At 37.4% G+C, this 27,807-nt stretch overlaps 2 protein-coding genes and 1 pseudogene across 3 annotated transcripts; all 3 read left to right on the top strand.

Annotated features, from left to right (window-relative positions):
• The first annotated feature begins 2,326 nt into the window (after window positions 1-2,326).
• Window positions 2,327-6,826, top strand: LOC132185155 (glutamate receptor 3.6-like; annotated as a pseudogene). The gene is made up of 6 exons (XR_015911407.1): window positions 2,327-2,969; window positions 3,054-4,387; window positions 4,459-4,737; window positions 4,896-4,927; window positions 5,044-5,450; window positions 6,273-6,826. The product of XR_015911407.1 is annotated as a glutamate receptor 3.6-like (transcript).
• Window positions 6,827-12,629: 5,803 nt separating this feature from the next.
• Window positions 12,630-15,874, top strand: LOC132166993 (isocitrate dehydrogenase [NAD] regulatory subunit 1, mitochondrial). The gene is made up of 4 exons (XM_059577875.2): window positions 12,630-13,325; window positions 13,948-14,187; window positions 14,965-15,043; window positions 15,261-15,874. The coding sequence occupies exons 1-4, from the start codon at window positions 12,825-12,827 to the stop codon at window positions 15,533-15,535; spliced, it is 1,095 nt and encodes a 364-aa protein (XP_059433858.1). The 5' UTR covers window positions 12,630-12,824; the 3' UTR covers window positions 15,536-15,874.
• An 8,691-nt stretch (window positions 15,875-24,565) lies between these two features.
• LOC132185372 (beta-amyrin 16-alpha-hydroxylase CYP87D16-like) lies at window positions 24,566-27,555 on the top strand. Its single transcript, XM_088513781.1, has 9 exons — window positions 24,566-24,672; window positions 24,773-25,097; window positions 25,637-25,786; window positions 25,875-26,132; window positions 26,677-26,766; window positions 26,853-26,931; window positions 27,018-27,124; window positions 27,217-27,344; window positions 27,461-27,555. The coding sequence occupies exons 1-9, from the start codon at window positions 24,581-24,583 to the stop codon at window positions 27,552-27,554; spliced, it is 1,323 nt and encodes a 440-aa protein (XP_088369907.1). The 5' UTR covers window positions 24,566-24,580; the 3' UTR covers window position 27,555.
• Window positions 27,556-27,807: the final 252 nt, after the last annotated feature.

Here is a 27,807-nt window from a genome sequence, read left to right on the forward strand (position 1 = left end):
TAAGTCGTGTCTTTCCGAGGATGTCTACAATGTCGTGCTCATCCGCTACTACTTATGGTGGAGTTTTGTTGTTTTTAGTTTTTTGCTTTGATTTATATTTTGTTCTTTTTGTCCTGGCTTTTGGGTTGAGGACATGAGTTGACTCCTGACCTTTGGGCTTAGGAGGATTAGATCGGTGTTGGGGATTATTTCTCACGGCCGGAAAATAAGTTTTGAGAATTTGGGTTACCCATGTCTTAGATCTAGTCTGCCTAGAGCAAATATGTTTCATAACTAAAGTTATAGCAGAAGGTGATGTCATAGATAGAATTCGGTTGTAAGAATTTTCTGATTGTGTTTATGATTTTGTAATTTCATAACATTTAGCTATGTTTTATCAAAACTTTATGCTTTGTGATGTAAGAGCTTTAATACTTTTGATCTTTTATCAATAAATTTTGAAAGATTCATGTTAAAAAAAGAAGAAGAAGAAGATAACCTTACTGTGACCAATAGAGAATCCTGATTCTGTAAAAGATGTGAAGCAAAAGAAAATCTAAAGCCTTAATTAAGAGTTAAGTGAACTTTTATTATATTTTATAGGGGTGAAAAGACGGTTACAGTTAGCGGTTATTGGCTAAAATCACTAACTGTAACCCTTTAGGTGGTTAGTAAAATTCACTAACCGCCTCCACTAACCGGCTAGGCGGTTAATAATCTTAGTAACTGCTAACCGTTTTTTTAAAAAAAAACATTAAAATTTTTTTTTTAAAAAAAAAAGGACGCCGTTTTTATGGTAATACGCTAATATCTTACTACATACGACATCATTTTTAAATTTTTATGCATTCTTATATATATATATATATATATATATATATATATATCAGTTTTTCCAAAACCTAAAACCAAAAATTATAACCGCCTTTAAAAGTAGTTAGAAGTTAGTACAGTGAGCAGCTCGTGCAGTTATTAACCGCCTACCTTTTCACCTCTAATATTTTATTTTAAACTATGAATCTTAAACTTTCTTGAGATTTCTCTAAAATTGGTTCTCTCTTCTCTCTTCTTCAACAAAACGTTCAAAATGGATGTCTTTTCAGTGACTCTTTTTTAAGCATCATAATATTCATATTATGTTACACAACCCAACTCGTGCATATTTTTGTCTTAAATTCTTCATAAGAAATCTTAAGTTGCTAAATCTGAGTCTTCCAAAAATCAAATACATAACACACAAAATAATATATATATGTATATATATATATATATATATATATATATATATATATATTACCAAATTATTAAAAAATAAAAGTAGATTTAAACTAAGGAAAATCTGTTGCTACCTCTATGAGATGGTTTGCATTCTCTGATTTTTTTTCATATCATATCTGCGTACAAAAAAAAAAAAAAGAAAAGAAAAACCTTGCATAATTGAAAAAACCCTCATATGATAGACCATTTTGAATTGAGACTTTGCTGAGATCTGGCTCCAAAGAAGTTTTGCTCAATCTCTCTGCTACTGATAAACCATTTTAAATTAATTTCCCTTCTATGCCTCATATGGCATGCATTCCATTATTAGGAGATAATCTTGACCTTAAAAGTGAACTTGGGAGGATTTTGACCCAAAAATAGCTAAATCAGATTTATATTTATTTGGAGACCCACAAAGATATTTGATCTTTATACGTAAAATTATTGTAGAGAAATGCTACACTACTTTTTGGTATTCTCTTCATTTTAGTTGGAGATTATTTTTCGGAAAAAAAAAAAAATGAAAAAAAAAACACTTGATCTGTCTCTATTTTTTTAAAAAAATAAGATTTACTTAGGATAAAGAGAATATTAACCGAAAGAAACTATAATATTCCACATTATTGTGTGACATAATCTACTTTCCTCTGCCCAGGTGGGGTATCCAATATTATATAAAGATACTTTGGAGTAGCTAATCAACTTCTTTTTCCATGTTATTTGTTCCTCTTTTTGTTAATGTTTGTAATGCAAAGTTGGGGGAGCTGTAGTTTGATTTTACAAAAGATATCTTTAAAGATCATTAGTGAGTGTCATGATCAGTTGGTTGATGAAATATCTCTGCAGAATGCTTCTCTCAATGAATCAACTTCTTGCTGAAAGGTTTGCAAGGTAATGTGTTAACTAATCAACAGATTAAGTATACAATTACAGTTTTCATAATTCATGCATGATTGGTTGTTCTTGTGTTCATTTTCATCATGAGCTGTGGTCTTCAATTAATTATGACTTGTCGTGCTTCCCAACTAATTATTATTTTGTATCTTCTAAATATATATGAACTTCACTTGAAAGTAATAATCTCATTAATTTCCTTTTAGATTAATGGGTAGATCTTGTTTCCTCGTCTTTCATGGGAGGTCATATAATCTACCTTTGTGCCTTATTTTCTTAGTGTGGTTCTCATCTTAGGTTGCTACTGTAGGAATTATGATGACAGATTTGCTTCGGCTTTACCTCTTCAAACCGACAGTTCTAGCAACTAATCTAATGAATCCGACCATTCATTTGACTCATTCCGAACAGTTTCTAGAGTACTTTTTCTGCAGTATTGTTGTTGTTTTAGGATGATGTGTGTGTCTTTCTTTAACATGCATTTTGGTAGGCTGCAGTGTCGGTATGTGAAGTTCCTGCAATGAGTAGACCATTTGGTTTTTTCGCATTGCAATCCAGCATGCATATGTTTTGGCTTCTGGCAATGATTTTCTACAATTGCCACTTTATTAGCTCTGGCACTGGCACAGATGGTTCTGGTTCTTCTACTAGACCCGACGTGGTTAACATTGGCGCTATTTTGTCTTTCGATTCTTCCATTGGGAAAGTTGCAAAAGTTGCCATAGAAGCTGCAGTGGACGATGTGAATTCCAATCCTGTGGTTCTAAATGGAACTAAGCTCAAAATTACCATGCAGGATACAAAATTATCCAGTGGATTTCTGGGAATCATTGAGGGTAAATGTTTTGTTTGTTCATTAATTCACAAATTTTTCCATTGTTTTCTCTCATACAGATTGCACTTTCATTCTTCTTTCACAGCTTTGCGGCTTATGGAGAATGATACCGTGGCCATAATTGGTCCCCAGCATTCTGCTATGGCCCATGTGATTTCACATATTGCGAACGAGCTCCAAGTGCCTCTATTGTCCTTTGCGGCAACAGATCCCAGCCTAAATTCACTTCAATTCCCTTACTTTGTTAGGACAACGCAAAGCGACCTTTTCCAGATGACTGCCATAGCAGAAATCGTAGGCTTCTACAAATGGCGAGATGTCATAGTAATCTACATAGATGATGATCATGGGAGAAATGGGGTTGCTGCATTAGGTGACAAGCTCGCCGAAAAACGTCGTAAAATCTCGTACAAAGCACCTTTGAGCCCCAAAGTAGACCGGAATGGCATCTCTGATACTCTGTTTAAGGTGGCCATGATGGAGTCTCGGGTTATTATCCTCCACACATATTCAACCTGGGGTCTGGAGGTAGTTGATATGGCACGTAAGAATGGGATGATGGGTAGTGGATATGTGTGGATAGCTACTGATTGGCTCTCTACTCTACTTGACATAGAACCTTCCCTCCCTTCAATGACAATGGATAGTATTCAAGGGGTTCTTACTTTACGTATGCACACTCCAGATTCGGAACTCAAAAGGAAATTTGTTTCAAGGTGGAGCAACTTGGCTACAAAGACAAATGGCAGCCTTTTCAAACTAAATACGTATGGCTTATATGCCCACGACACTATTTGGCTTCTTGCTCATGCACTTGACACATTTTTAAATCAGAGGGGAAACAATATTTCATTTTCAAATGATTCGAGTTTAATTGAGTTTCAAGGAGGAAACTTGCATTTTGATGCCATAAGAATCTTTGATGGAGGAAAGGTATTGCTTAACAACATTTTAGAGGTTAATATGAGTGGTTTAAGTGGCCCAATAAATTTCACTTCAAATGGGGACCTCATTAGTCCTGCATATGACGTAATCAATGTCATTGGTACGGGGATGAGGACAATTGGTTATTGGTCAAATTCTTCCGGCTTATCAGTGGCGTTGCCTCCAGAAAAGAACAGTTCAAATCAGCAACTATATGGTGTAATCTGGCCGGGACAAATCACTCAAAAGCCTCTTGGGTGGGTATTCTCAAGCAATGGAAGGCAATTGCGAGTTGGAGTCCCACTTGATTTTGCTTCTTGGGTATTTGTGTCACAAATAGAAGGCTCGGATAACTATGTTGGTTATTGTATTGATGTGTTTACTGCTGCAAAGGAGCTATTGCCGTATCCAGTCCCATGTAAGTTTATTCCATTTGGGGATGAACATAGCAATCGAATATCTGCAGATCATCTTCTGGACATGATCACAATGGGTGTAAGTATGACTTACAACAATTTTCTGCAGACTCTTTACCCTAATTAACGAGTTTTCCTCTTTCCATGTAGGAACTTGATGTTGTGGTTGGCGACATTACAATTACCACCAACCGGACAAAGAAGGGTGGATTTCACACAGCCATATATTGCATCCGGGCTAGTTGTAGTGGCCCCAGTTTGGAAGTTGAACTCTAGTGCTTGGGCCTTTCTAAGACCGTTTACTCCAATGATGTGGTGTGTTACGAGTATATCTTTCCTTGTTGTGGGAGTAATTGTTTAGATTTTGGAGTATAGAACAAATGACCATTTCCGTGGCCCTCCTAGAAAACAATGTGTCACAATCCTGTGGTGAGTATGTTCCTAAGTAACATTACACTTGTATAAGAGAGTATACATGTACTGTAGTTAATCGTTTAGGTAGTTCATCCATCATTTTCATTCATGTTCTGTAGAATGTTTCATTCATTGTTTCCCCTAATTGCTAATTATTGTGCTTTACTTTGCAGGTTAAGTTTTTCAACTTTGTTTTTTTCTCAGAGTAAGTGAGGTTAATACTGTAGTTTAGTCTAGTTCACCATCTATTTCCCATATGTACAAAGACTCTTACATGAGTATATATTGCTCAATTGCCTGCCCGTTTCCTCTTTTATGCAGGAGAGAAGATTGTGAGCACCCTTGGTCGCTTAGTGGTTATCATTTGGCTTTTTGTAGTTCTAATAGTAAATTCGAGTTACACTGCAAGTCTAACATCAATCCTTACAGTGGAACAACTTTCTTCTCCCATCAAAGGAATTGAAAGTTTGATATCAAGCAATGATCGCATTGGTTATCATCGTGGTTCATTTGCTGAAAATTATTTGACTAATGAGCTCAACATACAAGAGTCCAGACTTGTTCCCCTTGGCTCACCAGAAGAATTTGAGAGAGCTTTGAGGGATGGGCCGAGTAAAGGTGGTGTTGCTGCAGTGGTTGACGAGCGAGCATATATGGAGCTCTTTCTCTCCACCAGATGTGAATTTGGTATTGTCGGTCAAGAGTTCACCAAAATGGGATGGGGTTTTGTAAGTATCATTTCAAACATTATTCTTTGGGAAAAATACATTTAACCCCCGATGCGTACTTGTTTTTCTTGATTTTGCTTTTAATGTTTAAAAAGTGGCAATGAACCCTCACATCGAAACTTCTTAATTTGGCAATGTTGCCCATCTGTTAACTATTTTTGTCTTATTTTCCAAAAAATGACCCTAGTGCGTCACACATGGTTTTTTAATAGATGAAAAGTTCGAACTGTCCTTATTTTCCTTGAAAAAGTAAAATAAAAATAAAAATTGGGAGTGAGCATACCCACCCCATGGGCATTTGGGGGTGGTAAGCCACCTCCATTTTACTAGAATGGGGGGTTTCTTTTGGGGTGGCCGAGGCACCTTCATCTGGCCATAATAGGAATGGCCAAACCACTCTCATAAACCATAAACCATGATCTTTTTTTTTTTATTCTTCTTCTTCATCAGCGAAAATTGAGTAATTTTGGACTTTTCACCCATTAAAAACCCATATGCTATGCACATGAGTTATTTTTCGTCAAATAAGACGGAAATGACTAATGGATGGGCAACATTGCAATATTCGAAAACTTCGGGTGGTACATCGCCACTTTTTAAATATTTTAGGCTAAGATAAAAAAAACGTATATACTAAGGGAGGATTAAATGTATTTTTTCCTTTTTCTTTTGACTTTAAACACCATTCTAGTTAGTAGTTAGGTTTTAAAAACCTTGTATGTTTAATAGGTAGATTATCTCTATTAGCAACTGGTTATTTAATTAGCACTTATCAACTTAATGATGATAATACAGTGTTGTTCCACATTTCTCATTGATTAGGGCTTTCCACGAGACTCGCCACTAGCAATTGACATGTCAACTGCCATCCTAACACTATCAGAGAAAGGGGTTCTACAAAGGCTTCACGACAAATGGTTTACAAGAAGTGCTTGCAGCTCAGAAGGTGCAAAGCAAGATGTAGACCGCCTTCAGCTTACCAGTTTCTGGGGCCTCTTCTTACTATGTGGCTCAACTTGCTTTCTTGCTCTCCTTTTCTATCTCATTAAGATGGTGCGTCAATACATGAGGCAGTACTCCGACGACACCTCGCAATCTTCACGTATTCAATCATTTCTTACATTTGTTAAAAAAAAGGAAGAAGATGTTATTCAAGTGGAGGAGGAAGGAAATAGTGGGTCCAACAGAAGGCCAAGGGAGAGGGTCTCCAATGGAAGAGTGCATTAAGATGAACCTCAAAACGGTTTGAATGGTAGCGTTTCTACCAACCATGAAGTCTAATTAGTTATAAGTTTCTTGGAACTATCATGAACATGTGCAAATGTTGTTATCTTCTATATGGTGCTACTATTTTATGACATACTAAATATATATGTTAAGAGAACTAGCCTATAACCTGCCTGGTTTTCATGATAATTTAATTTTAAAAATATTTTTGTGAAAAAGGTCTTAAAAAAGAATAACGAAAAGTATAAATAATAATAATGAAAAAGAATTAAATCCTCCCAATATTATTAAATGCAAACACCAATAGAAAATTGAGCTTCGAACTCCAAATATCATGAATATGAAAACACCAAATCACGCCAACCTAAGCTTGATTGCTCCGAGAAGCCACAAAACGTACGACCTTTTCTCTCAATGCAAGTAAACCCATTCTCACTCTTTCACTCCATTTAACTGTACAATTATATCAATTTTATCCTTTCAACGTCTTGTTAAATGATCTTTTAAGGCCCAATGTCATCCCGACCATAACCTGTAACCACTTGCGTTGCCCAAGTGGACAATAATAATATTTTTAGCAATTATCTCTTGAAATTAAACTCCTAGCAGGCTAGCCATACCAAATCACTTAATAGTTATAATTTTAGAGACAAAAAATGTAATTTTACACCAAATTACAAAAAATAGATTATTTGAAATTGCATTTTAAAAACATTGTGATTTGAAAAATGTAGAAATCATCGAAGAGAACTCGAGGCAAATGATCGCAAGTTTTAGACAAGTGTCAAAAACCTTGAATCACATATATGCACAAAGAAATGATAGAAGTAGCTAGAGAGCCAAGAAGTTGTAGAAGTTCTTGAAGACCAAATAGAGGTGTTTCCTTTTGTTTGGGATACAAATATCCCAGCAATTTTACTGTTTGACTTACAAAATAAAATTGTGGGAGAGTTTTACCTATCTTAAAGAAGTAATCATCACCAACTTCTTCCATTGTTTTGTTTTTAGCAGTCGGCCCCCCCCCCCCCCCAACAAAATATATATAAAATCACAACTCTTAGAATTTTTCCCTGATTCAACGAATTAAGGATTGATAGGGGTCGGAGGGGAGTAACAGGTACTTGAGGAACACACCAACGCTGATTCAGATGAATGAGTGGTACGAGACGGTAAAGCCTGTGTAAGATGAAAATCACGCAAGTATAGGTCCCTACAGTTGGCCTCAATTACAAATCACTCTTTGTGGTATAAAAAAATATTTTTTTTAGAATTTCCACTCAGGTCCGTAGTTGCCCATCCCTGTGACTGCGATCGAGCGCAGATCACGTGCGATCGAGCGCAAGTACACACTCCTGCAGGAATGGAACAACCGCTCTACCTCGTCATGTGCACATACCCCCATCTCACTCATCGTAGGCACCGGAGTAAGCGGATCATATGACGGCTCCATGTCATATGGAACCTGCTGAAAAGGCATGGCCGCCGCAATAACAGTAATAAGAACCATGTAAATGGAAGTAAAAATGGGTCTCCTCAAATGCCCTGTAAATCATTGCCTCCAGGGTGGTTCGGCCACCCCCTAGGGCCAAACCCATAAAACCAAATTTATGGGTTTGGCCTAGGGGGTCCATGGGGGTGGCTCCATAATACTTCACAAATGCCTCATGAATTTTTACGTGTTTTGAGAAGACCCCCAAAGTTTAAAAACTCTCAATTTCATTCATCGAGCTTCTAATTTTATGTAATATACCTCATTCATTAGAATTTGGCGTTAAATCCTAACGAAGCCTATGAAAAATACCAAAAAACTCTCAACTTTTCATTTTTTTTAAAAAAATATATATTTTAAGGTGAAATTAAGGGTAAATTTGAAATTTTATAAGAGTTTCAAGGATATAAAAGGTCATTTCATCAATTTTAACGTATATTTAACTCCAAACTCTAACAGATAGGGGTAGATTGCATCAAATTAGAAGTTCGAATAGTAAAATTGAGGGTTTTTAAACTTTGATAGAGTCTTCTCAAAACACTTGAAAGTTCAAGGGGCCTTTGTGAAGTTTCCCCTAAAAGAAAAGGAAAAATGTTCTTTAGTTGAATAGGTAGGAAGAAGATGGTGATAAGTTTTAGGAGAAACTTCACTTAACCCTCATGAACATTCGTCGTTTTTGCAATCTCTCTCCAAAGTTTAAAAACTCTCAACTTAGTTTATCGAACTTTGCAAAATTTGCAATCTCGCCCATCCGTTAGGATTTTCAATTAAATCATAACTCATGGGTGAGAAATTTTCAAAATACCCTTGTATTTTTCCTAGATTTTTTTCACTTTTAAAAAAAAATAATTAATTGTAATTTAAGGGTAATTTGGTAATTTCATGAAGTTACATGGGTATAATGGTTATTTTACCCTTTGACCATCTAATTTAACCCCAAACCCTAATAAGAGGGCTGGATTGTAAATTTTTTAAAGTTTGATAAACTAAATTTAGAGTTTTTGAACTTTAAGAGATAACAATGAAAATTAGGGGAGAATTAAGTGAAGTTTTCCCTAAGTTTTAAATAGGGTGTGAAAGGGTAACTTCACGGCATGTGTGCCACTTCTTGTTGATAATATAAAATTCACGTGACTGAACAAGTAACTAGGTCACCAAGATGCATTAATGTGTAAATTTTGATTTTGATTTTTTATTTTTTTTTATTACATGTCAAGTTTTGAATTGATCATTTGTTTTTTTTTTGGGTGAGCTTGATCATGTAAATTCCAATGAATACTCCATGGTTATATCATGAAATACAATTTACCTAGCAAGCAAAATTCGTGTGTAAATGTAAATGACAATTTTGTGTCACTTTACATTAAGGTGAATATGAAAATGGGAAGCCTTATTCAAACAAGTATTTGAGATTAATTTGTGATTAAGAGTAAAAGGCACACAATTTCTTTTATCTCTAATTTTTATTTGAAGTAGTGGAGGAAACCAAAGATTCTGGCAAATGAAGAATAGGAGCAAATTTTGGAGTGTGCGGTTTAGGAATAAAATTTAGGGCTGTTTTGACGATGTGTCTTACTCAAATTTTGGCATGACATTAATACTGTGATAGTGTTGTTTCACACCAATGTGAAGCATTATTGAGAGCCTGCCAATGCAAAGAACAATGTGGGTGGCTTCAAGAACAAGCCGAAAGGGACTTCTGTGATTCGCTATCAAAATCTTAATTTGTCACAATAACAACCAGAATCCCTTATGGCTCATCCACACACAAAATCTCTACCATAATTTGGGTATGGTGATTACAGTGGGTCAAGATTTCTTTGAGAACAAGCATGAAGGTCTCTTCAATCACAAGCACTAAAGGCCCCCAAGGGCCTTTACGTTGTTTGTTCTAAGTGACTCAAGATAATGGCATTCTTTATCTTAATCACGATCGTAGGAGGTTATGTTTGTTCCTATCCTCAAGGTAAGGTTTGCTTTGCATTTAAACATATTGTGAGGATTTAATTCTTTAGCTATATAAAGTAAAATCTAATGAGATTTTTCTTGAAAACATAAAGTTAGATGGAAAAGAACAAGAAAGGATGACCAAACCCAAAAGTGTAGCAGCAGCGGTGGTAGTGGTGTTACTCTTCCAAAAAGCCAAAGCAAAAGAAAACTCCCTTGCAAAAGAAAGCTCCATAGGGAGGACTTGGTGTGGCACAACTTGAAAAAAGTCATACTAGAAGAACAACAAAAGAAAGATGCAGCTATTGTAGCTGTAGCTGCAACTACAATTTTATCACCACTCCCACCTTCAGTATCACCAAGCAAATCTTCCTCTGTATCTTTGTTGATTCTAAATTATCACCACGCAATCCATCTTCATCCTCTAACATTGCATTTCCTCTTCCATCCTCGGTGGATCGTTTGTCACCAAACTTGATGATCCAACCACCTCAATTGATCCAAAACATCATTCTAAGAAATTCAAAGCACAAATGGCGGTGGCTTCTATGCCAGATAGTCGGGCATTGAAAATTCCCAAAATATCCCCATTTGTTTTAGGAAAAAAGAAAGAAAAAAATTGCAAAGATTAAGGCATTGGCCTGAATTTAACGGTATTCGCAAAAATACTCATACCTCAATCTTTGTAATTTTTTTCTAAAACAAATGGAGAAATTTTGGAAATTTTGCTGAGATTTAACAGAAAATTTTAATGGAGGGAGGACATTGAAAAAGAAATTCAAAGTTCGATACACTAGATTAATAGAAATTGAACTTTAGCGGAAACATTGCAAAAGTGATGACATTTCAAGGGTTAAATGAAGTTTTCATTTTTATAAAATAAATAAATAAATAAATAAAAATTATTGCAAAGATGAGAATTTTTAGAAATTCCGTTAAATTATAACTAATGAGTAAATTTTTACATTTTTTTGTTCTTATTTTTTTTAGGGAAAAATGCACTTTACCCCCCAAAGTTTGAGGCGATTTTCAATTCAATCTCCAATGTTTCAATTTTTGTAATGCACCCCCCAAACTTGCAATTTTTTTTTTTCAATTCAACCAATGTCATCCAAAAATTCTCATATTGCTCCTAATTTTTTTTTTTTAAAAAAAAAATCCGGGGTGGCTTTGGCCATCTGACCATTTTTGCACCCCCAAATTAAAAAAAAAAAAAAATAGGGGCAATATGGGAATTTTGGGATAATATTGGTTGAATTGAAAAAAATTTGCAAGTTTGGGGGGTGCATTGCAAAAATTGAAACATTGAAAGTCGAATTGAAAATCACCCCAAACTTTGAGGGAGTAAGGTGTAATTTTTCATTTTTTTAAATTGAGATATTTTGGTAATTTTGACACCCCTCTGTTAGGATTTAACGGAGGGAAATTCCCCTAATAGTTATGTTTATTAAAGTTTTGGGCAAACTTCGCTTAACCCCCTTGAACTTCCACCACTTTTGCAATAATTTTCAAAATTCAAAAGCTCTCAATTTAGTATATCAAACTTTCAATTTTTTGCAATTTTACCTCTCTATTACGGTTTTTTGGTAAATCCTAATGGATGAGAGTCAAAATTACTAAAATACATCTCTCTCTTTTTTTTTAAGTAAAAGAAAAAAATTGCAAGGATTCATTCATTGATCAAGATTTAACAAAATTTATAAAAGGGTTAAATACCTCATATCCCCCTAGGGTTTGCCAACTTTATTTTTTTCCCCCTGGGGTTTCATTTTTATCACAGGACCTTCCTGGGGTTTTGATAAAGGACCAATTTAGTTCATTCGTTAGTTAATCGTTAAGACTGACACGTGGACCAATCAAATGTTGACGCGTGACATCTATTTAATTTTTTTTAATTAAAAAAAAAAAAGGAAAAAACTGGGGGTGGCTCGGCCACCCCCAGTTTTTTCCTTTTTTTTTTTTTTTTTTTTTTTTTTAAATTTAAAAAATAAAATAGGTGCCACGTGTCAACATCTGATTGGTCCACGTGTCAGTCTTAACGGTCAACTAACGGATTGACTAAATTGGTCCTTTATCAAAACCCTAGGGGGGTTCTGTGATAAAAATAAAACCCCAGGGGGAAAAAAATAAAGTTGGTAAATCCTAGGGAGTTTGAGGTATTTAACCCTTTATAAAAATACCCACACCGAGTTTTTTAATTTTTATAAAAAATGGAAATTTTGAAATTTTGACAATATTTAACGAAAAAAACTTATGTTGCAACAAATTAGATATTTGATACATTAAATTGAGAGATTTTGAACTTTAATAAATAATTGCAAAAATGATAGAAGTTTAGAGAGTTGAAGTGAAATTTCTCCTAAAGTTTTTGTTTATATCGGTTGTCAAATAAGTACCCATAATCTTTATTGCCAAGGAAATTATCATTTGCTTGGAATTAATTTCTGTACGAACAATTTCATATAAAGTTACAAGAATATTTTATGAGGTTCTCAAATATTCAAGAATCACCGAATCACAACCAAAAAGGGTCAAAGTGAGAAAAGTCAGACAAAAGGGGTGTTACTGCAAAAATGTCTACGTTTTTCTCGCAATCAACCACGCGCTCAATCATGGCTCCTCTGCAACCTTCTCCTCAACCCTAGTCTCCGAAAGTCCAATAAGCTTAACGTCACCGACGGAGACACCAAAATCTTTCGTACCCCCATCACATGGCGCGCCGAGCCCTCCCAATCCTCAAGCAGCTCACGGACGCGCACCCCGCGTGGACCCGATCCGTGACCTACATGCCCCGACCCGGCGACGGGGCGCCACGCGCGGTAACTTTGATCCCCGGGGATGGCGTGGGCCCTTTGGTGACGAACGCGGTGGAGCAGGTGATGGAGGCGATGCACGCGCCGGTGTACTTCGAACGCTACGACGTGCACGGCGACATGAGCCGGGTCCCGCCCGAAGTGATCGAGTCGATCCGGAAGAACAAGGTGTGCCTGAAGGGCGGGCTCCGGACGCCGGTCGGCGGCGGAGTGAGCTCGCTCAACGTGCAGCTCCGGAAGGAGCTCGATCTCTACGCCTCGCTCGTCCATTGCTTCAATCTCCCTGGGCTTCCAACTCGCCACGAGAACGTGGATATCGTTGTGATTAGGGAGAACACCGAGGGTGAATACTCCGGCCTCGAGCACGAGGTCGTCCCCGGCGTCGTCGAAAGCCTCAAGGTAAATTCTGAGGATTATACGGCCTTCTTACTTCTTAAATTCCTAATCATTGTTTTTAATTAATTGGTTCATATTTTGCTTTGATTTTTAACTTTTCTTAGTTCGTTGTATCTCGTAAAGTTAGTAAATTTTTCAATTCATTGTATTTATTAAATTGTAAATTGCGATGAAAGAATCTGAACCATCTAGTTAAAATTTATAGTTTTCTAGTTGCTATTGTTTGTCTCAAATTATTTGGTATTTTTTGAAGTTCCTTAAATCATGATCATTATTTGTTCGGATTTTACCAGCTCAGTAATTATCGAATGTAATATGCAATGAAGTAAAGATTAAATGAAAGAATATTTTAAAATCTGAGTCTCAGCATATTACATTTGATAAATGCAAAAGTAATTTAAAATAATGGTTAGGATTTAAGGAACTCTACAAGGTAGACTTTAATAGGAACTCTGAAGGGTTTGCGCCAAACCAGGATTTCTGTTTAGCAATTATGAAGATTTTTTTATTTTTATTTTTTTAATTATTATTATTTTTTATAACTTTTGTGGTTATTAAAATATTATTCTGTAACATTTGTATGAAGAGTAGTTTTATTCTTGTTCAATGACGCGGTTTGGCTTAGGTGATAACAAAGTTCTGCTCGGAACGTATTGCGAAATACGCGTTTGAGTATGCTTACCTAAACAACAGGAAAATGGTGACGGCCGTGCACAAAGCCAACATCATGAAACTTGCGGATGGTTTATTTTTAGAATCTTGCCGGGAGGTTGCAACCAATTATCCTAGTATTAAGTACAATGAGATCATCGTGGACAACTGCTGCATGCAACTTGTTTCGAAGCCCGAGCAATTCGATGTTATGGTATGTGACTTTCAGATAAAAGAAAAATCGTTTTGGTTCTAATGGTGAAGCACAGCACTCATTTTTTCTATTATGACTTGATGTTATGTATACCTATATGAAATGTTTGGCATATTAAGTTTTACTTTCCTGTTCTTAGTAAACTTATCTTTTAGAGGAGTGAGGACCAATGAATTTTTTGGATGGTAGATCCTGCTGGATTGAGATGAACTTGACTGGAATTGAATGATTCAGTTCAGCTTGGTAACCAATGGTGTAACAAGATACAAGTCTTTCATCTGCACTCTTAATCTCTGGCTTGGCTTGTGGAGCAGCTCATGCAGGTGCATATGCTCACAAAAGAAGCTAAGCATGGGGTTTTTCCCCTTCCTTTAGGGGTCTACTTTATTGGTTTTCCTTTTGGGGCCCCTTTGGAGGTTCTTTTTGTTTTTTTTTTTCCCAGGAGTATTCTGCATCTACATATATGCTCTAGCAGTAGCAGAGGTAGAAATCTAGACACAAAAAAATGAAAGTTGGATTTTGAGGATAAAATGCCTAAGCTGACCTAGCTTGACTTGTTTCATTGTGCTCAAGCAGCCAAATATTCTGCTTGGCTTGACCTTTTTTCCGAGGTTATTTGAGTTCAGATTTGGTGCTTTGACGAGATCAAAATGTTGTTCCTCCTTTTCTTTCTTTCCTCAATTGTGTTCTATTGGGTTTTGCTCTAGTTGTTGATTCAAATTCCCCAAGTTATCTATTCCCCCAATGCACTGATGGAGTCTGTTTTTTGTCTTGTAGGTGACTCCTAATCTTTATGGTAATCTAGTGGCAAATACAGCAGCTGGTATTGCTGGAGGCACTGGTGTCATGCCAGGAGGTACCATTCGTAATCATAGCCTTATAGATTTTGTATATCATAATGTGAACATACTAACTTGAGGAATTTTTTTATTTTTGTTAACTATGTCTAATCAAAGCGTGGTGGCTGACCAAAAAAAATAAATAAAAGAATTGAAAGTAAAGAAGCGAAAATGTTCTTATCTTTTATCTTTTGGTCATTTCCTTGTGTCTCATATGGTTTTTGGTGAGTACAGGCAATGCAGGGGCTGATCATGCCGTGTTTGAGCAAGGTGCTTCAGCAGGAAATGTGGGAAATGAAAAGCTAATGCATCAAAAGATGGCCAACCCCGTTGCTGTGCTCCTCTCATCAGCCATGATGCTCAGGCATCTCCAGTTTCCTTCATTTGCTGATCGGCTGGAGACTGCTGTGAAGCGCGTCATCTATGAGGGCAAGTACCGTACCAAAGATCTTGGTGGAGACAGCTCCACCCAAGAGGTTGTTGATGCCGTCATTGCTAATCTGGACTGATTGGCTTGTTTCTTGGCTTTCGCTTGCCTCTACTGTTTTCGCCCGACCGTTCTCGAATCGTTGGATGTATGCAGCTTGTTCCATAATCATTGGTAGTTTGTGCTGCTTGTCAGAAAGTGATTATTTTTAGTAACGTGAGTAGATCAAAATAGCAAGTGTTGCAATAAAAAATGATCTTGAGAGTCTTCTTCCTACATTTCTGAACTTGATGAAAGGGTTATTAACATTGTTTCTCCCTTCCCACAAGCCGAATGCCATTCGTTTCAACTCAATTTTGTTCGTCTTCTGTAACTTTAGCCTGAAATAAAAGAAAATTGTGCATTTTAATTTCCTCGTTTAGTACTGATCCAGTGGCCAATCACGTCAAGTGGTGAGTTTACATAAATGACTGTCGATGCAACATTCTAAGGAGAAGAATGAACTACTTAATTAATGAGCCTCTACAAATAGACACTGTGTTCTCAACCATGAACATCCTGCATCAAGCAGCCTTAGAAACTGGTTAATAGTTCAAGATGTATGTACTTGATGCCCCGCCCAAGAAAGAGACCCAAGCCCTAGAAGCCTTACTAAATGGTGATTCAACATAGATTTGAAATTGATCAAATATTTAACTCAGAAGGTATTTTATGTCGTACCAAACATCAAAAAAGACATTTTAGGTGCGGGTGGGGTTTGACGTGAAGTGGATTGGGTTGATAATGCAGTGTGTTTCTACGGTTTCTTATTCTATTCTCATTAATGACTCACCAGTTGGTAATTTTCAGCTCTCTTAAGGCATCCGACAGGGAGATCCGCTTTCCCCCTATTTATTTATTTTATGTGCTGAGGTGTTAAGTGCACATCTGCAAAGGGTGGAACGGATAGGAATTTTGAGGGGTGTCCCAACGTCTTCCAAGGAGATGCGGATCAATCATATATTTTTTGTAGACAACAGCCTCCTCTTTTGCAAGGCCACGAGTCAGGAATGGGGCCATCTTTCCGATTTGTTGGATAATTATGAACAGGCGTCGGGGCAAAGGTTGAACAAAGACAAAACATCGATCTTCTTCAACCGTAATACCACCCAAGAGGTGAAGGATCGTGTCCTAAACCTAGCTGGAGTGCCTGCCTCCCAAAGATATGATACATACCTCGGACTTACGGCACTAGGGGGAAAATCTCGCATAAGAGAATTTCAGAATTTAAAAGAGAGAGTGAGGAGAAAGGTGATTGATTGGAAGACGAAATTACTATCGCAGGCTGGTAATGAGATCCTACTAAAAGCAATGATTCAAGCAATACCAACTTATAGTATGAGCATCTTTCTCCTCTCCAAAGAATTGTGCGAGAAGCTAAATAAAATGATACAAAAATTCTAGTGAGGGCAAAATGAAAATGAACGGAAGATTCATTGGATGAGTTGGGAGCGCATGGGAAAATCAAAATCACAAGGAGGAATGGGGTTCCGAGATCTTATTAGTTTCAACAAAGCACTCCTTGCAAAACAATGTTGGAGGCTTGTCCAAAATCTAGAGAGCTTGGCTGCAACAATAATCAAGGAAAAGTATTTCCGAAGGGGGAATTTTTTCACGGCAACTCTGGGCTATGGAGAATCGGGGATGGGAGGTTGGTTGCTATATGGGGCGACAAGTGGATTCCAAGACACACTGCTCTTGCTGTCCTCTCACCTTGCAAAATCCTCCCAGACACGGCATTAGTGGGGGACCACCTTGCTGGTAACCCACCGGAATGGAATACATAACTCATCCAAATAATTTTCTTGGAAGAAGCCTATTGGAACAAGTGGCTTATATTCTACTAATAGCCCATTGGGTGTAATTAGTTTATATGGGCTTTGGGACAAATAAGTTGTGGGGGGGTATTTTGGGATTTTTCAAAATACTTATAATTAGGGTTTTCCTATAAAAATGTTATGTTGTAATCCTAAATCATTGAATAGTAAAAATATAGCCGCACTCTCTCCTGTGGATGTAGGCACATTGCCGAACCACATAAATTTGTGTCTCAACTCTCTCTTAATCTCTTTCTTTTCGATTCCATATTATTCATCATTGTTGTGCACAGTAACAACAAATGGTATCAGAGCCATAGTTACCTTCCTAGGACGAGTGTCTAGATGCGTCAGATTTAGAGTTGTGTCTCCACCCACAACTCGGGTTTAAAGTTGTGTCTCCATCCGCAACTCTTGACTTGAAATACTCTTGGAAATGTAAAAAGACTCACAAGCAAGAGGGAGTTGGATCAATGTGAAGAGACTCACAAGTGAGACTTTATTGTTTTTAGAATAATTCTTAGGTCTTTGATAGAATCTAGATCTGAAATTGTTTATCTGTTCTTTTATTGTTGTTCTTCAATGCAAGCCACCAAGTCGGGCTACATCAGTTGGTATCAGAGCTCAATTACTTTCCATGAATGAGCAGGAGCAATTGTTGTGCAGACATGAACAAGGTGCACGTGCGCACGGATACACCATGGAAGAAGCAACCGGCAATTTGTTTGTGGCACATGGGTGGTGGGCCAAACAGTTGTCATCAGGCTGCGATCTTGGAGTTTCAGGAAATCCCGTCCGGACATGGCCTCTAGCTGTCCGGACAAGGCTGTGACCAGCTTTATTAGAAAAATCACAACTCAAGTTTTAGACACCGAATTGGAACGATCTTGGTGGTGTTGGAAAGATAATTTAAAGATTTACAAAATCATGTTTCACAAGATTTGGCTAATTTCAATGTTTACTAGGTCAAAACGGGCTGCAAATGGATGATTGAAAAGCTGGACGGAAATAAAGATAAGAATCCAATAAGGAAAGACTTGATTGCTCTATTTGGGACTTTAATGAAGATTTTATGCCAGTAATCCAGCAATCATATATATTTTATTATTTACGTTATTTAAATTAGGATTTTATTTAATTGTAATTTTCTCTTTATTACTCTAGAACTTTTTCCATAATAAGTTTAGGTCTTGGAGGAAGCAGTTCAGAAGCTAGGGCTCGAGACCAAGAGACATCCTACTCCTTATCAATTGGAATGTCTTGCGAAAGGAAATAAGGTAACAGTTTCTAAACGTTGTTTAGTGTCCTTTTCTATTGGAGCTAAATATAGGGATACTGTGTGGTGTGATGTGGTTGCCATGGAGACGTGTCACATATTGTTGGGCAAGCTGTGGCAAGATGATAAAGCTGCTATCCATGATGAAACAAAGAACATGTACAGCTTCATGGTTGGTAAAATTAGATTGACGGTGCTACCTAGCCAAGGGGTAGAGCCAAAACCTTCACAAGGGGATGGTTAATCCTTTGTAGCAAAGCGGAGGTTGACGGGTACGTGAAGTAGCATTAAGAGGGTGGTACCGAAACCGGTAAAGGAGGGGTTGGAGGAAGTTGTCGACGTGTTCTCAGCAAAATTATCAAAAGAGATGCCCCCATTTCGAGGCATTCAACCTCAACTTGATTTGGTGCCGGGGTCTAACCTTCCTAATCATTCGCATTATAACAAGAGTTCTAAAGAGCATGACGAATTAAGATAACAAGGGGAAGAGATACATCTTTTAGAGTGTATTGCACTTTTTCATGAAGAAGAGGAACCCTTGGAAGAGGTAAATCTTTCGGATAGTTTTGCAATTTTTTATGACAATTCTACACACCATGTGCTTGATAAGAGCCCCGAGAATAAAGCTTCGATGAAAATTCTCAAGGAGAAGGGCTAGTTATAAAGGGTAACCAAGAGCGTGGAAGAAGTAGTAATAAGGGTGGTTCGAATGGCAAGAATTGGACCTTGGTCAAAGTCCAGGAAGAGGAAGGACATCAATTGCTATAAGTGCAAAAAGAAATGACACATAAAGCGGGATTGTCGAGACCGAAAAAAGAACAAGGACAACGAGAGTGAAGGTTCCTCAAAATTTGTGAACGTAGTGGAAGACAATTCACATGATGCTGATGGTGATATGCTTTCTGTTGCATCTAATTCAGAGCATCTTGTGGATTCTTGACTCAGCATATTCGTTTCACGTGACGTCCAACAGAGATTGGTTTGACACCTACAGGTTAATTAATTCTGATATAGTTACTATGGGTAATGGTACACATTGCAAAATTACTGGCATGGGTAGTATTAGAATTAAAATGTTTGATGGTGTGATTAGAACGTTATGTGATGTTAGACATATACCAGAAGTGGAGAAGAATCTGATTTCATTAGGTACCTTAGACTCAAACAGTTATGGTTATAAGTCTGAAGGTGGAGTAATGAAGGTGACTAAGAGTGCGATGGTAGTGATGAAGGGGCAAAAAAGTTTAAAGAATATTTATAAATTGTTGGGAAGTATAATTATAGGTGGAATCGCCTCTATGGAGTTTGAGTTCTGATTGCACTGTTTTGTGGCATATGCGGTTAGGTCATATAAGTAAGTGGGGCATGTTGGAGCTTCATAAGAGAAATCTGTTGAAGAGTGTTAAAACGTACAAGCTTGATTTATGTAAGTTCTGTGTTTTAGGGAAGAAGAATAGAGTACAATTCAAGACAGCCACACACAAGACAGAGGGTATTCTGGATTATGTTCATTCAGATGTTTGGGGACCAGTGAGGACAGCGTCACGGGGAGGACATATGTATTCGTGATCTTTATTGATGATTTATCCAGAAAAGTTTGGGTGTACTTCATGTGGCACAAATCAGAGACGTTTACCAAGTTCAATTTGTGGAAAGCTGAAGTGGAGAACTAGACTGGGAAGAAGGTTAAGTGCCTCATGACAAATAATGAAACTGAGTATACAAACAAGAAGTTCAGAGATTTTTGTGAGCAGCATGGTATAAAAAGACATTTCACACTATGCAAGACACCACAACAAAATGACGTGGCGGAAAGGATGAATAGGTCTATTGCAGAGAGAGCACGATGTCTCAGGTTGAATGCTTAAATTGCAAAGATTTTCTTGCCAGATGCAGTGAGTGTGCATGCTACTTAATCAATAGGTTACCAAGGGTAGCACTAGATGAGAAAGTTGCAGAGGAGGTGTTGACAGGTAATGAGGTAGATTACTCTAGTTTGAGAGTATTTGGTTGTCTAGCCTATATGCACATACCTAGTGAAGAACGATCGAAGTTTGATCGAAAGTTTAGACAATGTGTTTTTCTCGGATATGGAAAAGGGATTAAGGGTTACAAGTTTTGGGATCCTAAGGAAAACAAGGTGGTGATCAGTAGAGATGTGGTATTTGGTGAAAATTCCATGTTGAAGAGTACTCAGGGTAAAGAGCAGCAAGTGCTAGAAAGCAGTAGCGGTGATAAACAGGTGGTGCAGGTGGAGTTAGAGACTTATGTGTAGAAGAACACTTCTCAGGGTACAGAGGCCTCTACTTCAAGGGTTGAGCAACATCATACTATAGCCACAGACAAACCTAGTCGCACTATCAGACCACCAGCCAAGTACGGTTTTGAAGACATGGTTTCTTATGCTCTTGTTATTAGCAGCAGAGATCCTACTATTTTTCAAGAGGCTGTCAATAGCCAAGAGAAGAGCAAATGGATAGGTGCTATGGCGGAAGAGATGGAGTCCCTGCATAAAAACCAGACGTGAGATTTGGTGGAGCTTCTAGAGAGGAAGAAGGCAATAGGGTGCAAATGGGTGTTCAAGAAAAAGGAAGCAGTATCAAAAAAAATGGGGAAAAGTTCAAGGCTCGCCTAGTAGCAAAGGGTTACTCACAGCAGAAAGGGGTTGATTATGAGGAAATATTTTTTTCCAGTGGTCAGACGTACTTCCATCAGAGTGGTATTGGCGTCGGTAGCACATTATGACATGGCATTGGAGTAAATGGATGTGAAGACAGCTTTTCTCCATGGTGATTTGGAGGAGCAGAATTACATGGAACAGCCAGAAGGGTTTAGTCAACCGGGATAGGAGCACTTGGTCTGTAAATTGAAGAAATCACTTTATGGGCTAAAGCAGTCTCCAAGGTAGTGGTATAAGCGATTTGACTCCTACATGATCAGAATTTGCTACAAAAGATGTGAATATGACTGTTGTGTGTATGTGAAGAGCCTTGATGATGGCTCATTTATTTTTCTGTTACTGTATATGGATGATATGCTTATTGCAACTAAGAGTATAGTGGAGGTCAATAAACTGAAGGTTTTCTTGAGTATGGAATTTGACATAGCCAAGAAAAATAAATGAGCTTTGATGATGGCTCATTTATTTTTCTGTTACTGTATGTGGATGATATACTTATTGCAACTAAGAGTATAGTGGAGGTTAATAAACTGAAGGTTTTGTTGAGTAGGGAATTTGACATGAAAGATTTAGGCACAGCCAAGAAGATTATTGGGATGAAGATTCGCAGCGACAGGGATGCCAAGAGATTGTGGCTATCTCAAGCCAGCTATGTGAAGAAGGTGCTGGGGAGGTTTAACATGGAGAATGTGAAACCGGTGAGTACACCTTTGGCGAATCACTTCTGTTTGTCTACCTCACAGTGTCCAAAGATAGTTGAAGAAACTGAAGATATGTCTAAGGTCCTATATGCCAGTGCAGTGTGGTGTTTAATGTATGCTATAGTATGTACCAGGCTAGATTTGGCTCATGCAGTCAGTGTGGTGAGCAAGTACATGGCAAATCCAGGGAGACAGCACTGAGATGCAGTCAAATGGATTTTCGGATACTTAAAAGATACTACAGAGTATGACATCACTTTTGTCAGACAGAAAAGTGATTTGTCAATCGTCAGGTATGTAGATACAGATTATGCAGGGGATTTGGATGATAGGAGGTCAACCACGGGTTATGTGTTCACTCTTGCAGGAGGACCCATATGTTGGAGGTCTATGATCTAGTTCACGATTACGATGTCCACAACTGAGGCGAAGTACATGGCGGCTGCTAAGGCTGCAAAGGAAGCTTTGTAGCTTACAAGGTTAGTTAGGGAGCTACGTATTCAACAAGGTGGAGTTCCGTTGTATTGTGACAGTCAGAGTGCCATTTACTTGGCAAAGAACTAAGTGTACCATGCGAGATCCAAACACATTGATGTGAGGTTTCACAAGATCAGGGAATTGGTTGCTACAAGTAAATTGTTATTTGAAAAGATTCGCACTTCTGAGAATGTAGCGGACATGTTGATGAAGCCTGTTACTGCAGACAAGTTCAAGCATTGCTTGGACTTGACAAATGTTTCCAGTGCTAAAAGGGAGAAGAGAGGAGGCGGCATCCCCAAACTTATCAGTTCTAGGTGGAGGCCCAATAGTTGATTATCTTCAAAGAGGTGAATACTCACCAAGATGGAGATTGTTGGAACAAGTGACTCATATTCTACTATTGATCGATTGGGTGTAATTAGTCTATGTGAGCTTTGGGATAAATAAGTTGTGGGGGGTATGTATTTTGGGGTTTTCCAAAATACTTATAATTAAGGTTTTCCTATACATATGTTATGTTGTAACTCTAAATAATGAATAGTGAAATATCGCCGCACTCACTTCAGTGGACGTGGGCAGATTGCCAAACTATATAAATCTGTGTATCGACTCTTTCTTAATCTCTTTCTTTTCGATTCCATATTATTCATAATTGTTGTTGTGTAGGGTAACAATAAAGCCAAAATCATTTGCAATCTGCCCCTGAGTCGTCATAACCAGCCAGGCAAAATTTTCTTGGACCATGAAGATGTAGCTACTGCAGTGGAAGAGGTGAAGTGGAAAACTCCCCCGCTTGTGTTTTTAAGGTGAATTGGGAGTTGGGACGCTGCCATAGCACCTTAACAGAAATATGTATGGGGATGGGGGTGATAATACCCGATGACAAGGGCCTTGTGAGTGTTGCATTAAGCTGAAGTACTATAGAGGCTGTTTTTGACTCAGCAACAGCGGAGGCTGTGGCAGCCTTGCATGCAGCAGAATTGTGTAGAGATCCTGGTATCCAAGATGTGGTTTTGGAGGGAAATTCTTTGCTGGTTGTCAATGCCATAGCTTCGGCAAGTCCTAGTCGACATTACTTTGGGCGGATTGTGGAAGATATCAATTAAGGTGGTTATGCGATCACAAAGGTCTTGGAGTGTCTACCATACCAAACGAGGAGTAAATGGAGCAGCACATGGACTCGCAAAGGAAGCAACCCATGGTGTAGTTGATAGAATATGGATTGAGGATACCCCTTGTATTTCTCACATTGTGAGTTTAGAGCTTCGTGCTCTATCTATGTAGAGCTTCGGCTCTAGTACCTTTTTTCTCTCATGAATGAAGATCGACAATTTTTCAAATATATATATAGAGGCGTTTGGCACATGCAAGAGAAAAAGAAAATTGCCAAACATAGCCCATGGCTTTCGGAGTAAATTGCAGCGCATTTTAAAGAGTAATTTTGTTAATTGATAAGATTTGTATTACTTGCCTTTGACGGGTTTGGAAGCACATGGCTTTCGGAGGAAATTGCGGCGCATTTTAAATAGTAATTTTGGTACGTAATTGATAAGATTTGTATTACTTGCCTTTGACGGTTGATTTTTCTATGTGGGGAGTTTTAGATTCGATTTTTTATTTTATTACAAATCTGTCTTTTCTTAAAAAAACAAAAAATATACACTAACATATATTACTATTGGGGCCATAGGATACCCTAAGTTGCACTCTAGCATTTATGTATATTTATATTCACAAGGAGTCTCATTTTTTCAATTTCAATTATTTGGATCCGGCTTACATGCTGTTATTAAAATAACAGCATGTATGCTGTAGTTGAATCAACGGCCAAATCCGGATTTTGAAGAAAAAAAAAATCATGACAATTCCCAAGAAAAACAAGATGGGAAATAATTGGGATTTGGCTAGGATCCCTTCAATCCTATTTGGTCTATTTAAGAACCCCCACTTGCATGCTCGTTTCCAAAGCAGTAGCTAGCACTTTCTTCACCAACCAGCATCCCTATTCCCCATATACTCACAAATGTCAACTACTGCAGCATTGTGTGTGATAGCTGTGCTTGTAATCTGCATTTCTCACTGGATATACAAATGGAGGAACCCTAAGTGCCATGGAACCCTTCCTCCTGGTTCCATGGGCCTCCCTCTCATTGGGGAGACCATTCAGTTGATCATTCCCAGTTATTCCTTAGATGTTTCCCCCTTCATCAAACGCAGACTGCAAAGGTATTTAGACACCACTCTAGTCCAAAAACTTAAATTAATGATTTTTTTTTTTTTTTTTTTTTTTTTTGTAATACAACGCTCACACGTGCATTTACAATAGATACGGGCAAGTGTTTCGAACTAGTGTTGCAGGTCGGCCTGTCGTGGTTTCAGCAGATCCTGAATTCAACCATTTCATTCTACTGCAAGAAGGGAGATTGGTTGAATCATGGTACCTGGATTTATTTGCAAAAGTTTTTAAACAAGGTGAGAATAGGCCAGATGGTGCCTACATTCACAAGTATGTGAGAAACTTGGCTTTGAGTCACTTCGGCGCTGAGATCCTCAAAGCAAAGCTCCTTTCTCAGTTGGAAGAACTAGTAAACACAACACTCAAGACTTGGTCATGCCAGGATTCCATTGAAGTGAAACGCGCCGCTGCAACCGTAAAAACTTCATATTTTCATAATAGAATATGTCGGAAAAACTTTACTTACATTTCTCGAAATATAAGAATAAGGGGTTTTGCACTTATAACCTCAAAGTTTAAAATTTTGTAATGTCAATCATCGGTATCCTATGTTTCTGTTCCTTTTAGTTTTACAATTTTTTTTGTTAAAATGCATACTGAAAATGCCCCCAATTATTATAATTTTAGTGAGAATTCAAGAACATAAAAAGCCTTTGACCGACTCACGATCACTCTGTGGGTCACCAGAATTTTCACTTTTATTTTTATTAAAAAATAATTGGAGGCATTTTGAGCATTTTTAACAAAAAGGGGTGAAATTAAAAGGGGTTGAAACAATATTATATACCGACAAAATGAGATTGCAAATTTTAAACTTTAAGATTATGATTACAAAACCGATTATACTTATAGGGGTGCAAGTGAAGTTTTTCAAAAATATATATAAAATATTGCATGTCCTTTTGTTATATATGACTAAAACATATAGATAATGACTTTGGCCCGATCGAACAGATGGCTCTTCATTCAGGAGCAAAGCAGATGTTTAGTTATGACCCAGAAAAATCATCGGTAGATTTAACGGAGAAGTATATTAACTTCTCAAAAGGGCTTCTGGCTTTTCCTCTGAACATCCCTGGTACTGCTTACCATAAATGTTTACAGGTAACTCAAATTCTTCTCACTCTACAGTTTGATTATAAGATTTCATGCCTGTATATATATATAATTGAAGTGATTGGATGATGATCAGGACCATAAGAAGGCGTTGGACGTGATGATGGAGATATTAAAGGAGAGGAGAGGTTCAGCTGATGAGACACAGGATGGTCCCGGGGATGTGCTTCATCATATCATCCAAGACATGAAGACTGAGAACTTCCTTACAGACGAATTTGTTGTTCAGCTCATGTTTGGTTTGCTTTTTGTCAGCTTTGATGCACTTTCTTCGGCATTAACGATGGCTTTCAAGCTACTTGCTGAGAACCCCTTGGTGTTTGACGAATTGACTGTACGTACAATTTTATATATATATATATATATATATATATATATATATATATATATATATTTCCAAACTCACTTATTTGGAAGTATAGGCATTTTTGCAATGATAACCTCAAAGTTTAAAAATTTCCAAAATTTGTATTCTTAGAATTTTCTCTCTGTTTATTTTTGGTTGAAATGTCCAAAATGCCATTTTTTATTTTTATTTTTAAGAAAAAAGGTTTATGGTGACATACGGATTGGACCGACCCCACGGCCACACGGTGTTAACGCAAGGTTAGCCGTGGGTGTATACTCACGCTGTGGGTGTTGACCCATGACGTGGCCGTGGGTCTGGTGGTGAACTGGTTCTTTCTATTATTATTATTATTTTAAAATTGGTACAAAAAGGGAAATTAAAAGAAAAAAATTATTAGAATACTATCTTTGTAAATTTTTAAATGTTAAGGTTATGATTAAAAAACGCCTATACTTTGTCTTTAACGAAGGTAATCAAAGTTTTTCCTAATTTTAAATGTTTTTTCACGTTTGGGTTATTCAATGATCAGGCTGAGCATGAGGCAATTCTGAAAAAGAGAGCAAACCCGGATTCCCCACTCACATGGGAAGAATACAAATCGATGACTTTTACAATATATGTCAGTAATTAACATACTCTTCGATCTCTATGCGATTATAAACTAAGTTGGCATTTTTTTTTTACAATTTTTTATTATTATTGCAGGTTATAAATGAAACTCTTAGGCTGGGAACTGTGGCACCTGGATTACTAAGAAGAGCAAAAAAGGATATCCAAGTGAATGGTAAACATACTCAAACTTGTTGGTTTGAGTGTTTAACTCCATTAATCACAAAGTCCAATGTATGTTTAATGAGTTTATGCATGCAGGATATACAATTCCAGCAGGCTGGGCAATTATGGTTGTTACAACTGCTCTTCAATTAAACCCTAATACATTCGAGAATCCTCTTGCATTCAACCCATGGCGTTGGAAGGTGCATGCATTAACATACATAAACATGATCAAGTTAATTAATGGCTCTAAATTGTAGCAATTTATCTAATTATTTTAGCCCCTTATTTATAGGACCTCAAGGCAAACGAGATATCGAAGCATTTCATGCCGTTTGGAGGGGGAATGAAGCAATGTGCGGGGGCAGAGTATAGTAGGGTGTTATTGTCCACCTTTTTCCATGTCTTGGTTACTAAATATAGGTAATTAACATGCCTCATTCTATACTTGCAAGTGCCAAGACCAGTAGGTATGCATGCACACACACTTAATTATTCTAATCCCCTATTTTCTTTTTCTTTTTTTAATTGATATATAGGTGGAAAAAGATTCAGGGAGGAGACATTGTCCGGACTCCTATGTTGAAGTTCAGGAAACCCCTTCGTATTAAGATCTCAGAAAAGCATATATAATTGAGCACTGCTGATGAAGTGATGACAGCAACCAAATTGCTAATGCTGAATTAAGTAACTTCAATAAATGGTTTGATCCTCAATAAAGTTGGTTGGCAATATGTATTTTTTAAATGAAGCGCCTTTATATATATAATATTTAATTTCATTGATGCAAAGTAATGATCGACTATCATATTTATTGCTCTAATTAGGTTTTATGTTAGTGTTAAAACTTATTGTATTGTAAGTCTGGGTTTAGAGTTGAAGTCGG

The sequence above is a fragment of the Corylus avellana genome, chromosome 2 (assembly GCF_965113065.1).
Source record: "Corylus avellana chromosome 2, dhCorAvel1.hap1.2, whole genome shotgun sequence".
In the NCBI taxonomy this organism is placed as follows: Eukaryota; Viridiplantae; Streptophyta; class Magnoliopsida; order Fagales; family Betulaceae; genus Corylus; species Corylus avellana.